The 15687-nt window shown below is 39.7% G+C and overlaps 1 protein-coding gene across 1 annotated transcript; it reads right to left on the bottom strand.

Moving 5' to 3' along the window:
• Positions 1 to 4895: 4895 nt before the first annotated feature.
• Positions 4896 to 8410, bottom strand: nkx6.1 (NK6 homeobox 1). The gene is made up of 3 exons (XM_029659074.2): positions 7353 to 8410; positions 6815 to 6987; positions 4896 to 5961 (listed from the first exon to the last, which is right to left on the bottom strand). Exons 1-3 carry the CDS (start codon positions 7903 to 7905, stop codon positions 5716 to 5718), a joined length of 972 nt encoding a protein of 323 aa, XP_029514934.1. The 5' UTR covers positions 7906 to 8410; the 3' UTR covers positions 4896 to 5715.
• Between the last annotated feature and the right edge of the window lie 7277 nt (positions 8411 to 15687).

The raw sequence follows: 15687 nt of genomic DNA, 5'->3' as shown, positions 1-15687 counted from the left end.
GTGAAAAGCCCCTGTTCTGTTCCTCTCTGACAGTCAATTACTGTGTGGCCGGATAGGTTTTCATAATGGGGGCTCCCAAGGCGCTCCTTATCACAAGCCTCCAAACGGGAGAGGGGAGAGATAAGGCTGCAGGCAAATGTGAGCCACAATTCACAGTGTGGGATCTACAGTCCCCTTTGACACATGTCGTTGTGCGTAATCTCTTGTAGTACATGGTCAACTGAGAGCCCCATCAATGGGCTCTTTATAAAGATAGCCGGGTAAGGCTAACACATTAGTTGCACCACTAAATAGCTAATTATTTTGGCCGATTGGGAATTCAACAGGCAGGGATATGAAGACAGAGTTAAAACCTTCAACTCTATTGTATATTTGAGGTATTAGGATGAATCCATTTGGGGGTTTTGTTGAACCTCAACAACACTTTCCCAAAAACATGTTCATTTCAACACCATGCAGTTAGTCATCCTGCCATTACATTGCTCCAAGCTAAATGTTTTTGAAGACAAAATACCACAAATTCACTATGTGGCATAAGAATAACACTATTGTATATAACAGTGTACATGAAGGGATGAGGCATAGCGAGACTGTGCAGGTGAGACAGTGCAAATGCCCTTTTTAGAAGCAGGGTATTTATTTCTCTACTAATTAACCTCTCCTCCAGGATGTGTTTCATGTGGGAAGCTGGAGACTCCGTAGCATCTGGGTAGATGTAGCAGAATAGCTGTGGTTGGCAGAATGGTGTAGGTGAGCGTTGTCAGCGAGCATGCTGGCTGGCAGTCTGGCAGAGCAGTTGGTCAACAGATGCTGCTGCCAGTCCCCGAGGAACACCACCCACATTCTCCACACCTAGAACTCACAGAACTAGTCTTCTCCGCACCTGGAACCCACAGAACCAAAGTACTCCGCACCTGGAAACCATCGAACCAGTGTTCTCCAGACCTGGGTTCAAAATGTTTTTGATTATTTGTTATTTACATACTTACTTTCTGTGTATTTGAGTATCTTCAAATATGTCCTGAATCAACTACTTCTATTGAAGTATTTTCAAATAATTCCCTATAAATAGTCAACTATTGAAAGTATTTTCAAATACTTATTTCAAATACTATTTTCAAATACCTGGGTTAAATGAATGCGAGTGTACTTGCGTATATAAGTATTATTTTAAAGATACATTCCAATATTCAACTAGGCCAACTTGTCTCTTCAAATAAAACATATCGAAATACTTTGAAAGTAATTGAAATACCCTAAATAATATAGGTCTGGTGGTACCCACAATGCAAACCAATGAACCAGTGTTCACTAGGCCTACACCTGGAATCCACAGAACCAGTGTTCACTAGGCCTACACCTGGAATCCACAGAACCAGTGTTCACTAGGCCTACACCTGGAATCCACAGAACCAGTGTTCACTAGGCCTACACCTGGAATCCACAGAACCAGTGTTCACTAGGCCTACACCTGGAATCCACAGAACCAGTGTTCACTAGGCCTACACCTGGAATCCACAGAACCAGTGTTCACTAGGCCTACACCTGGAATCCACAGAACCAGTGTTCACTAGGCCTACACCTGGAATCCACAGAACCAGTGTTCACTAGGCCTACACCTGGAATCCACAGAACCAGTGTTCACTAGGCCTACACCTGGAATCCACAGAACCAGTGTTCACTAGGCCTACACCTGGAATCCACACAGAACCAGTGTTCACTAGGCCTACACCTGGAATCCACAGAACCAGTGTTCACTAGGCCTACACCTGGAATCCACAGAACCAGTGTTCACTAGGCCTACACCTGGAATCCACAGAACCAGTGTTCACTAGGCCTACACCTGGAATCCACAGAACCAGTGTCATCTGGTGCATCAACAAATAGTATTTTCCCCCAAATAAAACAATCTGTGCTAAAAAAAAAATCACATCTTATCAAAATCTCACAAGAATAAAATCACCAGTGTTAGAATATTGTGGCCTTATTCGTGACAACATGAAAACCATGTCCAGTGATAACCACTGTTGTTGCTTTTCAGCATAACTCCATTTCTGTCGTCAAACATGCACTCTTTAGATCTCACCCAGAGTGAGTCTGTATTTAATTCCTCATTCAAAATCCATTTGAAGAGGTGGACGGGACAAAGCCCATGTTGAGTGCTTTTGGTGCTGACTGATATTATAGCACAGGCAGCAAATTGAAAAGCAGCCGCTAAGAATGACAAGTAGCACACAATGCAGTGGCTGCACTGACCCCTGTGGCAGTGTGAGATGCCAGTTATATGGAGGAGCTATCCCCAAACGCCATGACTTGACATCGCCATACCGCCCCCAATCTGAAATACTTCCATTGAGTGTGGCCACTGAAAAGGACCTAGCTACTCAATGTAATAATAATGGAGTAGGTAGACATCATATGGCCGTGTGGGAACACTAACTCTAACCCTATAAAGGTGTGAGATAATTGAACATTTATTTTTATTTTTTATTATTTATAGCTGGTATAAAATATACTGTCCTTATGTTTCCAAACCCTTATTGCATGCGATGCGTTTTAATGTCTCGAACGAGTATCGGGGCTCTTAAACAAAACACCCCCGGTCAGAAGATACTATGGTCATTAGGCGCTAAAGGTAGTGAGCGTCCATGAATGGATTAGGTTGGAGTTAGTTTCCCTTATTGGGATGGATGCCTTTATGGAACTAATCCCAGTTTTGTGCTAGAGAGATTCATGTTCACTGCAAGTGTGAACAAAAGCAGCATGGGGAGCAATTGGAGGAACCGAGTAAAAAGGCTACAAGTTAAATATAGCCTTTTTCATCAAACAAAAAAGTATAATATGGTAAGCATTTTACTCCAGTACATATAGAAAATGCATTCCAGTCATATTGGCATAGCCTACAAACATGATGCTCTGTATAGGACTATAGGATCGACAATAACCTACAGTGGGCCTATTGCCCAAATATCTAACTTGAGCGGGCCGGATGTTTCACGTGTTCATGATCTTGTCATTTGACGATCACATAATTTCTGTGAAAATATAAAAACATGCTTACCTGTGCAGTTTTCATTCGACTTTTCCGCCACTGCGACCGGACAGCTATAAAAAAAAAGTTTAAACCCTGAAGAGGCGCATGCGTTACGCTGTGCACTGTGCAACATGAAGGTCGGAACTAATTACGTTCCTGTTATGCCCTAGTGCGGTCTATGAATGGCATCAAATATATCGCCTATAGGCTGAATTAGTAGGCTAAAAAATTGCTAATGACGTTCGAAAATATGCCACAATAATATTTATAATGTGAGACATACAAATCCTCATTGTCAGCTGTTGTTCTCCATCATTGCATACGTTTAACAATTAACTTCATGTTAAACAATGTGGTGGCACTGCAGACTTGAGACAAAATGGCAGATCAAAATGTATTTATTGAAATCCTGCAGTTGTAGTTTGTGCTACATATTCAAAGAGAAAGTGGACAGAAAAAGTGGTCAACCAAAATACACTGCCACCACATTTTTAACATGATGTTAATTGAGAAAGTTACTTAGTAGGTTATAGCCTGATTCTCAAATGGTTATACAAATAGCAGCCTCTATTGGCACGCATTGGCCTACCTTTCAAGTCCATAAACTACATCCATAAGCTACAGGTCCTTCTGTCTGGTAGCAAATATTTCGTAACGGCTTACATCAGAGTAACTAACCATTTCTGCACTCGAAATCATATCTAACTGAGAGACATCGTTGTGTTCTTTCAGTTTCCTGAACTTACTTTTATTTCAAACTGTTCATTGTATCTATGTAGGTTGCTATTAAGACTACCATATTGCAAATGTACAATAAAATTGCCGATTAGATATAAAAATGAGCATTTATCTCTAGACCTAGTCTATATAACTTAGACCAAATGTTGATGACACTATCACATACCCTTCTCAATAGGCTAAAGTCTTAAATCTAGCATTTACTAACAGTGAGTCTCTCCAAAATGACTTGGCAAATGCCTCAACTTACTTATATCCACATCTGATAAATTAAATATTTACTAGCGCTGTGAATCGGTTGAGTGATTTCCAATTTGAAAAGAACATGCTGATGTAATCATGCGAATCTGAAGACGCATAGACACTGCGGAGTGAATTTATAGATTCTTCGACAGATAAATTAATTATGAACTTTTCAGGCCATGTTTTAACTGTCTGTGACTGTTGGAATATTCTGCCCATCGACTGTATCTTCACGACATCGCACGATGAACAATTTCAGCCAGATAGACAATTATAATTCATTAATATCGGCGTCAGACGATACTGTGAACGCAAGTCCATACTAGTTGTACCCTCTGGGGTCTAGGCTTACTTATTCGATTCGATATTCTAAAATCTATTCTATGATCCAGTAATCTAGGGAAAGAGTGCAGAATAATTTTTATAAAAGCACTGCAAAGTGAATACTGTTATTGATTTACTATAAATTATTATTATTATTATTATAGCGTGGTTATAGGCCTACGACAATATATGTGCTGTATCATAGCAAGGAAACGTGGCATGACACCACCAGCAATAATAATAATAATAACAATAATAATGATTCATATATTCACTGTTTACATAAACAAATATACAACTTTACGCTGCCCTGCAAAGAGAGATTACCCCTACATTAAGATGAATAGTAACAGTGTCTCAAATCCTGTTTATATCTTCAAATGTCTTTCGTTAATGTACACAAATAGAAATGTAGGCCTATAGGTAGATAAAATAAAACTAAATTAAATAAATTAGTTGACCCTCCCCCTATGCTTTTACCATTATGTTCTCCATTAGCTTAATGCTGCCGAGAACAACATTTAATTGTTTTATGTCCAGAGTAAAGCAACGTTCATGCATTTGATCTTTTATTAAATAAAAGTGCATTACATATGAACCTGCGGTAACGTTAGGCCTACACATTTATGCAGGATTCAATCACTGTTACAAACTTAAAACATTATATAAATTAAGTAACATGTGGGGGAAAAAAAACATTTTACCATTAGGGAGACAAACAGTATTCATGTATATTACAAATTTACTTCAATTGTGTCACAACCAGTATTTTTTACACGTAAAATATGTGGCTAATTTCATTTCTTTTTTTTCTTCTTCTTATACTCAGTATACAAAGGCAATAGGTTTAGGTAAGCTTGTTCTGATATTGTTTCGGAGTCCATAAAGGTTGAAAATTGGGTCCTATAAACAGGTGTATCTTATTACTTAACTATGAAATGTAATGTAAATTTCAAATTTAAAAAACTAAAGGAAAATGAAGATGAGAATATAAGCTACGCTTTTAACAATTGACAAAGCTATAACAATGTCAGACGTCATAACTGAGCATAAGAGACTCAGCAGTGCTTGATACAAAAAAAAATGTTTTTTTTACACATAAATATTCACAGTAATATAATTTCTATTTAATACAACTCACGTTTCTATTTACATGTAAGTACCATCTTCTTAATGCTGAAACTTCTATAAATTGAAGAGTCCATGTTTTGGCCAATGATCCAGACTACAAAATTGCGGTCTATTCCTTTGATCTGGCATGCGTCCTCCGTCCTCGTGCACATTTATTAATTTCAAAACTTGGACGAGAAAAGGGACAACCTGCACCAGTTCCACTTTGAAATGTTGCGTCAAAAGTCGTTCCCCCCCTTGTCTGTCTACGAACTGTCGTTTTCTGACGTATGAATAAGGAGTGAGGAGTTTGGTTTGTGTTTTTTCAGTAGTTGTGTTATTTTCTCATCGTCTGAGTTAGGGTCCAACGGCTTGTTATAATCATCATCATCATCTTCGTTCTCCGAAGCCCCTTTCAGCCTCTCCGTCTCAGAATCCTGCTTCTTCTTTGCCGAAGCCATCTCAGCCGCGTGCCGTTTTCTCCATTTAGTTCTTCGGTTTTGAAACCACACCTAAAAAGTTGATATTCATTGATTACATGCAAATAAAGAACCTCTTAATCTATTGCAAAGATATTGATTAACAACCATCAGACATAATTTGCATATCATTTACGTAGCCTGGGCCTACAAACGTTCCTGATATGCCAAATGAAAAGGGCATATGCCTAGGTCACGTGAAGTCGCCACATGTCCAAATAATAGTAGGTTATATTTCATTCTAATCGTTCGTTTCGAAAAATTGACAAAATCTTTTTTCTAAAGAGAAAATATAGGTTTAATTTGCGTCCATCCATGTTGTTGGCAAACATCTACATGCTGCTCTGCACTGCAAAACGTTGCTACCATTATTTACTCATTTGCATGACATAAATTAACTAAATGCTTCGTTAAATTGTAGTTTACTTTATTAATAATTTATTAAATATACATACTAATGTTTTAGAAATATTTATAGTTGTGCCTATAACAACAATTAGGCCTATTTGGCGATTCATTCATATGAAATGCAATAGACAGTCATTTCTATTTAGATTCGTTGACCGCTGTTATTCGACTGACAGTGTAGGCTATATCTTTATATTTAGGAATATTGAAACGAAAGACCAAACATTGTCTAAATTACACGAGGTACTTCAACTAACAGTGTAGGCTATATCTTTCTATTTAGGAATATTGAAACGAAAGACAAAACATTGAGGCACTGAGAAATGTTCACATTGAGAAATGTTCAAATTGAGTAGCAGAGTCTACAAGAGGCTAGTGTGCTCCCCTTTAGTTGCAGGCTAACTACAGGCTACTTATCAAACAATATTATTATGCATATTGTTGGATTTTATAAAGACTATTTCAGAATATGTCTTACCTTCACTTGGCTCTCTGTCATTCCCAACGAGTAGGCCAGTCGTGCTCGCTCTGGCCCAGCGAGGTATTTCGTTTGTTCAAAAGTCTTTTCCAGGGCAAATATTTGTTGTCCAGAGAAGGTGGGACGTGTATGTTTTCTTTTTCCATCTTTGTCGAGCAGTACAGAATTCTGATCTGAAAATGTAAAACATAAAGCATCTAGTCCATTAAACTAAATGTAGCCTATTGATAGAATATGCCAATAGTAGGCTATTTAATATGTATATGATATTAGAATAGGCCTAATGTTAGAATGTTCTCATATGATATCATAATCAATTGAATTTGAGCTGTTATAATATAAACTTTTGTTCGGGACATTATAATAATGCACATTGCAGCTAGACGTTCAAGTCAGATCAGCTTCGGTTTTCAGGAATAAATACCAGAGGCTACTGGGGAATTATTAATAACCCCTGTAGCCTATACATTAACAAATTTTTTTTTAAACAAGTTAAATTGAAGTTCAGATAGCTCAAAAACGTGGACTAGTTACTTACGGGGTGAACATGCGAATCTGGCGTCTCTCCAGTGTGGGCTTTGCATGACTCCTGGCCAGAATATCGGGGTCCTGCCTGGAAGGTCTGTCAACGGCTTGGGGTAGCGAGCCACTGCCACTGCTGCAGCGCTGGGGCTGAAGTAGAGCCCATGGGGTGGCGGGGGGCTCAAGCTACTGAAGCGGGGCATTCCGGACAAGATTCCGGCAGAGGAGGACGCAGCAACCGCAGCAGCAGCTCCTGGGGTAAGGATCGAGGGACGACTGAGGATGTCGTTTATTCCATGAGGTGTTCCTAGCGCGCTGCATTGATGGGGGGATCCGAGAGATGACATTCCGGAGGATGGTTTGATCCCCGGTGAGGACACCGGGATGCCACCGGGGTTTGGAGAGGTGGCAGTAGGTGAGGTAGAAGAGGCCGGCCCGGTGGAAGATAACGGGTAGGCTGGGTAGAGTGGGGTCTTCATCTCCGCCATGCTATGCAGAGCTGCTAAAGGTGGGGTGCTTAAGAGGAAAGCGCTCTGTCTGGACCCGTCCATCTGCCCCACGGCTAACATAACCGAGAATAAGTAAATGCGACGGTTTTGTCAACAACAAAAATACCCGCAATGCTCACGCTCTCAAGTGATAATGCAAAGTTTTTCTCATTAAACAGACAGAATAATACAAGTTTCCTTGGAGGTAGGCCTATATTAGCCCAACTTCAACATTTGCAAACTGAGAGCCTGAAAAATTGTCTCTAAAATGAAAATGTCGTGTTTTAAAACGAAACCATGCTAGACGAAATCCCAGATTAATTTAGCCGAGATCCAATACCCATTATTACAGGGATAACTCCGCTTCTTCAACCTTGCAAATCTTGAGAATAAAGTCGTTCAAATAGGATGAATTTCCCACGTCGTCCTCGCTAACTTGGACAGACTGCTTTAGAGATGATATTACTGAATATTTGAAATCTATTGATAAAACGCCACCATTTCTTTCCGATGCACAAGACGATCATTGAGATAATAAAACATTATCATCACTTTCCGCTGTCTTTTACCGCAAAAGTAAAAACTTTGAGAGTAGAAAACAGAAAGTAGACGGGGTGTTTCTGTTGCGATTGGGTAACCCAACGGTGACGTAGTCGGTGTGTCAAGCGTGAGCGCCAACAGGATTTAGGAGTGTGTCCTCATTGGCTCTCCATCATAGCTTTGATTTGCACATTAAAAGAGTTGCCACCCCGACCCACTATTAGCCAAAACACAAAAGCAACAGAATCAATCCAGTCAATTCTAGATCTACTTTTTAGATAAAGGGACATCTGCATGTGCTCATCATGAGACATAGCCTAGTAGCCTAGGTAACTATATCCAAATGTAGCTTTTGTCTATCCATACCCATTCATATTGAAGAAGCTGTAGCTTAGGCTATTGACAGATGCTTTCAGCCATAGACCTAAATATGACTCATGACATATTTATTGTCCGTTCAACAAGATCAAATAGTAGGCTAGCCCTAACGTTTTCGTTTATGTTGGAGGGCCATCATGAAAATGAAGCCCAAACTAAATTTGGAATAAATATAGCCTTGAGTAGCCTAGCCGTTTGTATCCAGTTTTGTAGTCCACTTATTTAGGTTCAAAACTACTTTGAAACAATAGGTTATTTGATTACTTCCTATTTGAGAAAACAGGGCACGAGTTTGTGTGTGTGTCTGTGATCAGCCTAATAAGATCAATTGAGTACAACACTTCCACTATTCGAATATGAATTCATACTAGGACTTTTTGCCAACATAATTGTAAAATTATGTATTGGGATATTGTTCAACAGGTATTGACTTGAAATCAATCATAGCCTATGCCCAGTCTTCCAGCCTATCAATCCAGAGTGGCCAAATCAAATGCACCAATAACCATTAAGTAAATTGTCTACTGACGATTTAAAAAATCTTGAACAATGGATGTCAATAATAGTATTCTGCATTGGAATAAAAGTTAAATGGCTCATATATGGATGATATGGATCAACGTTTGAGTAGGCCTCCCTATGCCACATTGCAACCTGTTCCTAAAGAACGACTGAAGGATTGCAAGACAGGCACTAGTGACACCCAGTGGTAGAATCTAATACTGCACTTAATGGAATGCTGCATTTCCCTAATATTTTCTTGCAATTACATGACTTTTTCTCAAATCTGGACCTCTACCTCTACTGGTGATTGTAATTTCCCCCCTTCTAACCTGACACTGATTCAGAAATATAAGACTCTGGGTGAGTGGGATGTCTGGCCAGTCAGTGACATTCATCTAACTAACTACCAAGGAGAACAGAAAGCAGTAGGCTCCTCCAGAACTCCAGGCTCAGATTTGAGTAGGCTACCCCTGTATTTGTATTTATTTGTATTTACTAGGGATCCCAATTAGCCACATTAAGGCACTTACATCACACACAAAATAAAAGATAAAACAGTACATCATATAACAATCTTACACCACTATATATCTACAATACAAAATGTATAATACCACCATACAACAATATTACAATGTGTGTGTATGTAGAGTGTGTATGTAGAGTGTGTGTGTACCTGTGTGTGTGTCTCTTCGCAGTCCCCGCTGTTCCATAAGGTGTATTATTATCTGTTTGTTCAAATCTGATTCTACTGCTTGCATCAGTTACCTGATGTGGGATAGAGTTCCATGTAGCCATGGCTCTATGTAGTACTGTACACCTCCCCTAGTCTGTTCTGGACTTGGGGATTGTGAAGAGACCTCTGGACACATGTCTTGTGGGGTATGCATGGGGTGTCCATGCTGTGTGCTAGTAGTTTAAACAGACAGCTCTGTGCATTCAGCTTGTCAACACTTCCTAAAAAAACAAGCAGTGATGAAGTCAATCTCTCCTCCACTTTGAGCCATGAGAGATTGACAAGCATAAATAAATGTAGTTCTATCCTTGAGCTGTTCTTGTCTATTGATGTTCTGTATTATTTCATTCTGTATTTTGTCTCATGTTTTGTGTGGTCCCCAGGAAGAGTAGCTGCTGCTTTTGCAACAGCTAATGGGGATCCTAATAAAATACCAAATACTATTAAGGGTTTGCTCTCTATGTGTACATTTAAGGGCCAGCCGTGCTGCCCTATTCTGAACAAATTGTAATTTGTAAGTCCCTCTTTATGGCACCTGACCACACGACTGAACAGTAGTCCCCCATGGCCTCTTTTAGTTGGCAGTCTTTACTAGGCAGTTTGTTACTAGCGTTCAATTACCCACAAGTTTTTAAATGTATTTATTTAACCTTTATTTAACTAGGGAAGTCAGTTAAGAACAAATTCTTATTTACAATGACGGCCTACCAAAATGCAAAAGACCTCCTGCGGGGATGGGGGCCTGGGATTAAAAACAATAAATAAATAAATACAATATAAATATAGGACAACATATATATCACAACAAGAGAGACAACACAGCACTACATAAAGAGAGACCTAAGACAACAACATTGCAAGGTAGCAACACATGACAACACAGCATGGTAGCAACACAACATGGTAGCAACACAAAACATGGTAAAAACATTATTGGGCACAGAGAACAGCACAAATGGCAAGAAGGTAGAGACAACAATACATCACACAAAGCAGCCACAACTGTCAGTAAGAGTGTCCATGATTGAGTCTTTGAATGAAGAGATTGAGATAAAACAGTCCGGTTTGAGTGTTTGTTGCAGCTCGTTCCAGTCGCTATCTGCAGCGAACTGAAAAGACGAGCGACCCAGGGATGTGTGTGCTTTGGGGACCTTTAACAGAATGTGACTGGCAGAACGGGTGTTGTATGTGGAGGATCAGGGCTGCAGTAAATAGCTCAGATAGAGGGGAGTGAGGCCTTAGAGGGTTTTATAAATGAGCATCAACCAGTGGGTCTTGCGACGGGTATACCGAGATGACCAGTTTACAGAGGAGTATAGAGTGCAGTGATGTGTCCTATAACACCTAGCCGCTCGAGAGCACCCTTAACTGCCGATCTATAAATTATGTCTCCATAATCTAGCATAGGTAGGATGGTCATCTGAATCAGGGTTAGTTTGGCAGCTGAGGTGAAAGAGGAGCGATTACAATAGAGGAAACCAAGTCTGGATTTAACTTCAGCCTGCAGCTTTGATATGTGCTGAGAGGAGGGCAGTGTAACGTCTAGCCATAATCCCAAGTACTTGTATGAGGTGACTACCTCAAGCTCTAAACCCTCAGAGGTAGTAATAACACCTGTGGAACAAGGGGCATCATTCTTAGCAAACCACATGACCTTTGTTTTGGAGGTGTTCAGAACAAGGTTAAGGGCAGAGAAAGCTTGTTGGACACTAAGAAAGCTTTGTTGTAGAGCATTTAACACAAAATCCGAGGGGCCAGCTGAGTATAAGGCTGTATCATCTGCATATAAATTAATGAGAGAGCTTCCTACTGCCTGAGCTATGTTGTTGATGTAAATTTAGAAGAGCGTGAGGCCTAGGATCGAGCCTTAGGTGTACTCCCTTGGTGATAGGCAGTGGCTGAGACAGCAGTTTTTCTGACTTTATATACTGCACTCTTTGAGAGAGGTTGTTAGCAAACCAGGCCAAAGACCCCTCAGAGACACCAATACTCCTTAGCCGGCCCACAAGAATGGAATGGTCTACCGTATCAAAAGCTTTGGCAAAGTCAATAAAAATAGCAGCACAATATTGCTTAGAATCGAGGGCAATGGTGGCATCACTGAGGACCTTTAAGGTTGCAGTGACACATCCATAACCTGAGCGGAAACCAAATTGCATACCCAAGAGAATACTATAGACATCAAGAATGCCAGTCAGTTGATTATTGACAAGTTTTCCAACACTTTTGAAAAACAGGGCAAAATAGAAATAGGCTTATAACAATTAGGATCAGCTTGATTTCCCCCTTTAAATAAAGGAAAAACTGTGGCTGCCTTCCAAGCAATGGGAACCTCCCAAGTAAGGAGAGACAGGTTAAAAAGGTTGGAGATAGGCTTGGTAATGATAGGGGCAGCAACCTTAAAGAAGAAAGGGTCTAAACCATCTGACCCAGATTTTTTGGGGGGGGTCAAGTTTAAGGAGCTCCTTTAGCACCTCGCTCAGTAACTGCCTGCAGGGGGAAACTTTGTAGTGGGGTAGGGGAAAAAGAGGGAGACGCATCTGGGATAGTTGCATTAGAAGGGGTGGGAGATGTGGAAATGTTGGACGGGCAAGGAGGCATGACTGAGTCAAATAGGAATCCTGACTTAATGAAGTGGTGATTAAAGAGCTCAGCCATGTGCTTCTTGTCAGTAACAACCACATCATCAACATTAAGGGACATGGGAAGCTGTGAGGAGGGTTTATTCTCCTGGTCTTTAACCGTTTTCCTGAACGTCTTGGGGTTAGACCCACAGAGAGAGAACTGCTCCTTAAAGTAACTCATTTTGGCCTTCCGGATAGCCTGAGTGCACTTATTTCTCATTTGTCTGAACTATAGCCAGTCAGCCTGAGTATGCGTGTGCCAAGCCTTTTGCCAAATGCAATTCTTGAGGTGGAGTAACTCTGCAAGATCACGACTGAACCTGTTTTTAATTCTCATTTTCCTTTAAAAAAAAAAGGTCTAAGCGCATTTGACAGAGCGGATCAAGCTGATTCTATACCATTTTACAGAGGCCAGTTAACAGATAGACAGATTCATGAGAAGTTGAAAACTAATTGTAGACAAAATGCAGAAATGATTTAGACCTATTTACTCATGGGCAGATGTTACTCGTGTGATGTGACTCTTTCAAGTGCCTTTATTCTCTGAATAAATAAAGGTAACAATTCTGCCATGATAAACCTGTATTGAAGCCTACATCCAGTGTAGGGATCAGAAATCTGGACATGGGCGCAACCAAGTTGAGATTTTATCCCAGTGTAGACCAACGATGTATATAAACGGAGAGGAAGAGGCGAAGCGAGAGGTTTCACTGCGCTTGTCGCCTGCCTTCTCGTCTTTGGGACGACTCCCATTGTTAGGGCAGAGACATGAGCATCTCGTCATCATATATAGATCTCTGATGTAAACCCTGGATTGCTGATGCTATAAGAGAGCAGGGAATGGAAGAAGTTCAACACTTTATTCAATTCATTTCAATACAGCACATGGATTCATCATGGATTGAGCACAGGTCTCTCTGATTGAACTGGCGAATGGTAGCTGACAGTGTCGGCTAGAGATGACGTGCAGGAGCTTCCTGTAGGAATGTATAGTCTTGCTGAGGTCTTCTCTGTTTCTAATAAGCATTTTGAATTTGAGAGTAAATTGAGGCAAATATATTGTTAAAACTCACCTTATCCAAGAGAGAATTACACAGCTATCAAAACATCTGTATTTACCCCCCAAAAATGAAATGCTAATTAGATGCTAATGTGGCTATCATAAAGATCTATAAATGTAATGATGATCTGGACTAGACTGCTAAATCGAGGCAAGGATAAGAATCTCTGGATTAACTATCTAATGTTAGCTACATTTAGTAATGAATAAATTGGCTACATTTCTTTAAATTGACAATTCTGTGAACTGTCTTGTGCTAGTTTTAAATTGACACAATACCTGTTATCAAAGGTGTCAGCTAGAGATTACATGCGAGTTTGCAGAGATTTGTAGTCTTGCATGATGTCTACTTTGATGCTAATTAGCATTTTAGAATCAGAGAAAATAGAGCCGAATATACTGAGTTACCTTGTCCGAGAGAGATTTACATGGTAATCAAAATGCAACTCCAGGGTAAGCCTACATGAAACACAGACCTTATTTTGTGTTTCTAAAATTCCATATGGGAAAAATGAATGGTGGAAAAACAATTGGAACCATTTCCCTGTTGGTTGACCGCTAGGTTTTATGGATATTATGACGCCTCCACAGTGGGGCTCTATTGACCAAAGAGGCTTTGACGCCACCTGTCAGCCTTATAGAGATCTTCAGTTTGTAGTTCTAAAACCCAGAAATTAGTTACCTCTGGTTCGTGAATCCATCCCTATGGGAAAAATGAATGGGGAAAGAATAGGGTTTGGAATAAATGCAGAAAATAAGATTGTTCTATAAGATAATAGCAGTCAGTTACAACCTTTATGAATTATGAAGCCTTTGTGCTTTTTAAATTTTTTTTTAACATAAATGTCAGAATTCACAAAAAAAGTTGTTAGCAGATTAAGATTCTCATAGATCAAAACAAATAAGATCTCCTAAACCTGTGTGTTGCCAGACATTTTCGGCATTTATCAAACGCCATTCATTATCCCATACGCTTTGTCCAACGAACCATGTCAGAGTTAGTGCTTACAAAAATACGCCATTCATATTTCTCTCTATTGGCTCTCCACCACAGGAATTGATGTAATTCTATAGCATTTCATTTAAAGTTAAGGACAAAATTACAGTTCAGTATTTTGTTGTAGTGGCAACAGTAACATTAGTACTTGAGATTATAGCTGCACCACACAGAAATCGCTCAACCATTTTCTGGTCCAAAAATTCTAATAGTTGGTCTATTTTCAGTTTGTGACAAAACAAGCACCTATAGTGTATATAATCAATGTACCATCTAAACCATTGTGAAATTTTTCCATAACCCAAAATATTTTATTTTCAGCTGTTGAAGCTGGTGTAAAAAACGGAGACGCAAAAACAAAACTTATGCAAGGGAAGCTTTTAATAAGTGACATCTATAACTCATATTTCTAGGGGAATTTGGTCAGTTGGCCAAAATGTTACATATTGTAGCTTAAGGAAAATGTATATTTCTCATGATTAGCTCATAGAAAAAGTGGAAAAAAATGTGACATTAAAATGCATTTCTATAGCTTCCAAAATATTTTCCACAATGGAGTGCCAACATGGCTGCCGGTGGCTTCAGAACAGCGCCCTGTCAGCCATCTAATATACACTGCTCAAAAAAATAAAGGGAACACTAAAATAACACATCCTAGATCTGAATAAATGAAATATTCTTATTAAATACTTTTTTCTTTACATAGTTGAATGTACTGACAACAAAATCACACAAAAATTATCAATGGAAATCAAATTTATCATTTATCATGGAGGTTTGGATTTGGAGTGACACTCAAAATTAAAGTGGAAAACCACACTACAGGCTGATCCACCTTTGATGTAATGTCCTTAAAACAAGTCAAACTGAGGCTCAGTAGTGTGTGTGGCCTCCACGTGCCTGTATGACCTCCCTACAACGCCTGGGCATGCTCCTGATGAGGTGGTGGATGGTCTCCTGAGGGATCTCCTCCCAGACCTGGACTAAAGCATCCGCCAACTCCTGGACAGTCTGTGGTGCAACG

The sequence above is a fragment of the Oncorhynchus nerka genome, linkage group LG4, assembly GCF_034236695.1.
Source record: "Oncorhynchus nerka isolate Pitt River linkage group LG4, Oner_Uvic_2.0, whole genome shotgun sequence".
NCBI classification, from domain to species: Eukaryota; Metazoa; Chordata; class Actinopteri; order Salmoniformes; family Salmonidae; genus Oncorhynchus; species Oncorhynchus nerka.
The sequence above is the reverse complement of the archived record's forward strand: the minus strand, read 5'-3'. Positions and strand labels throughout refer to the sequence as shown.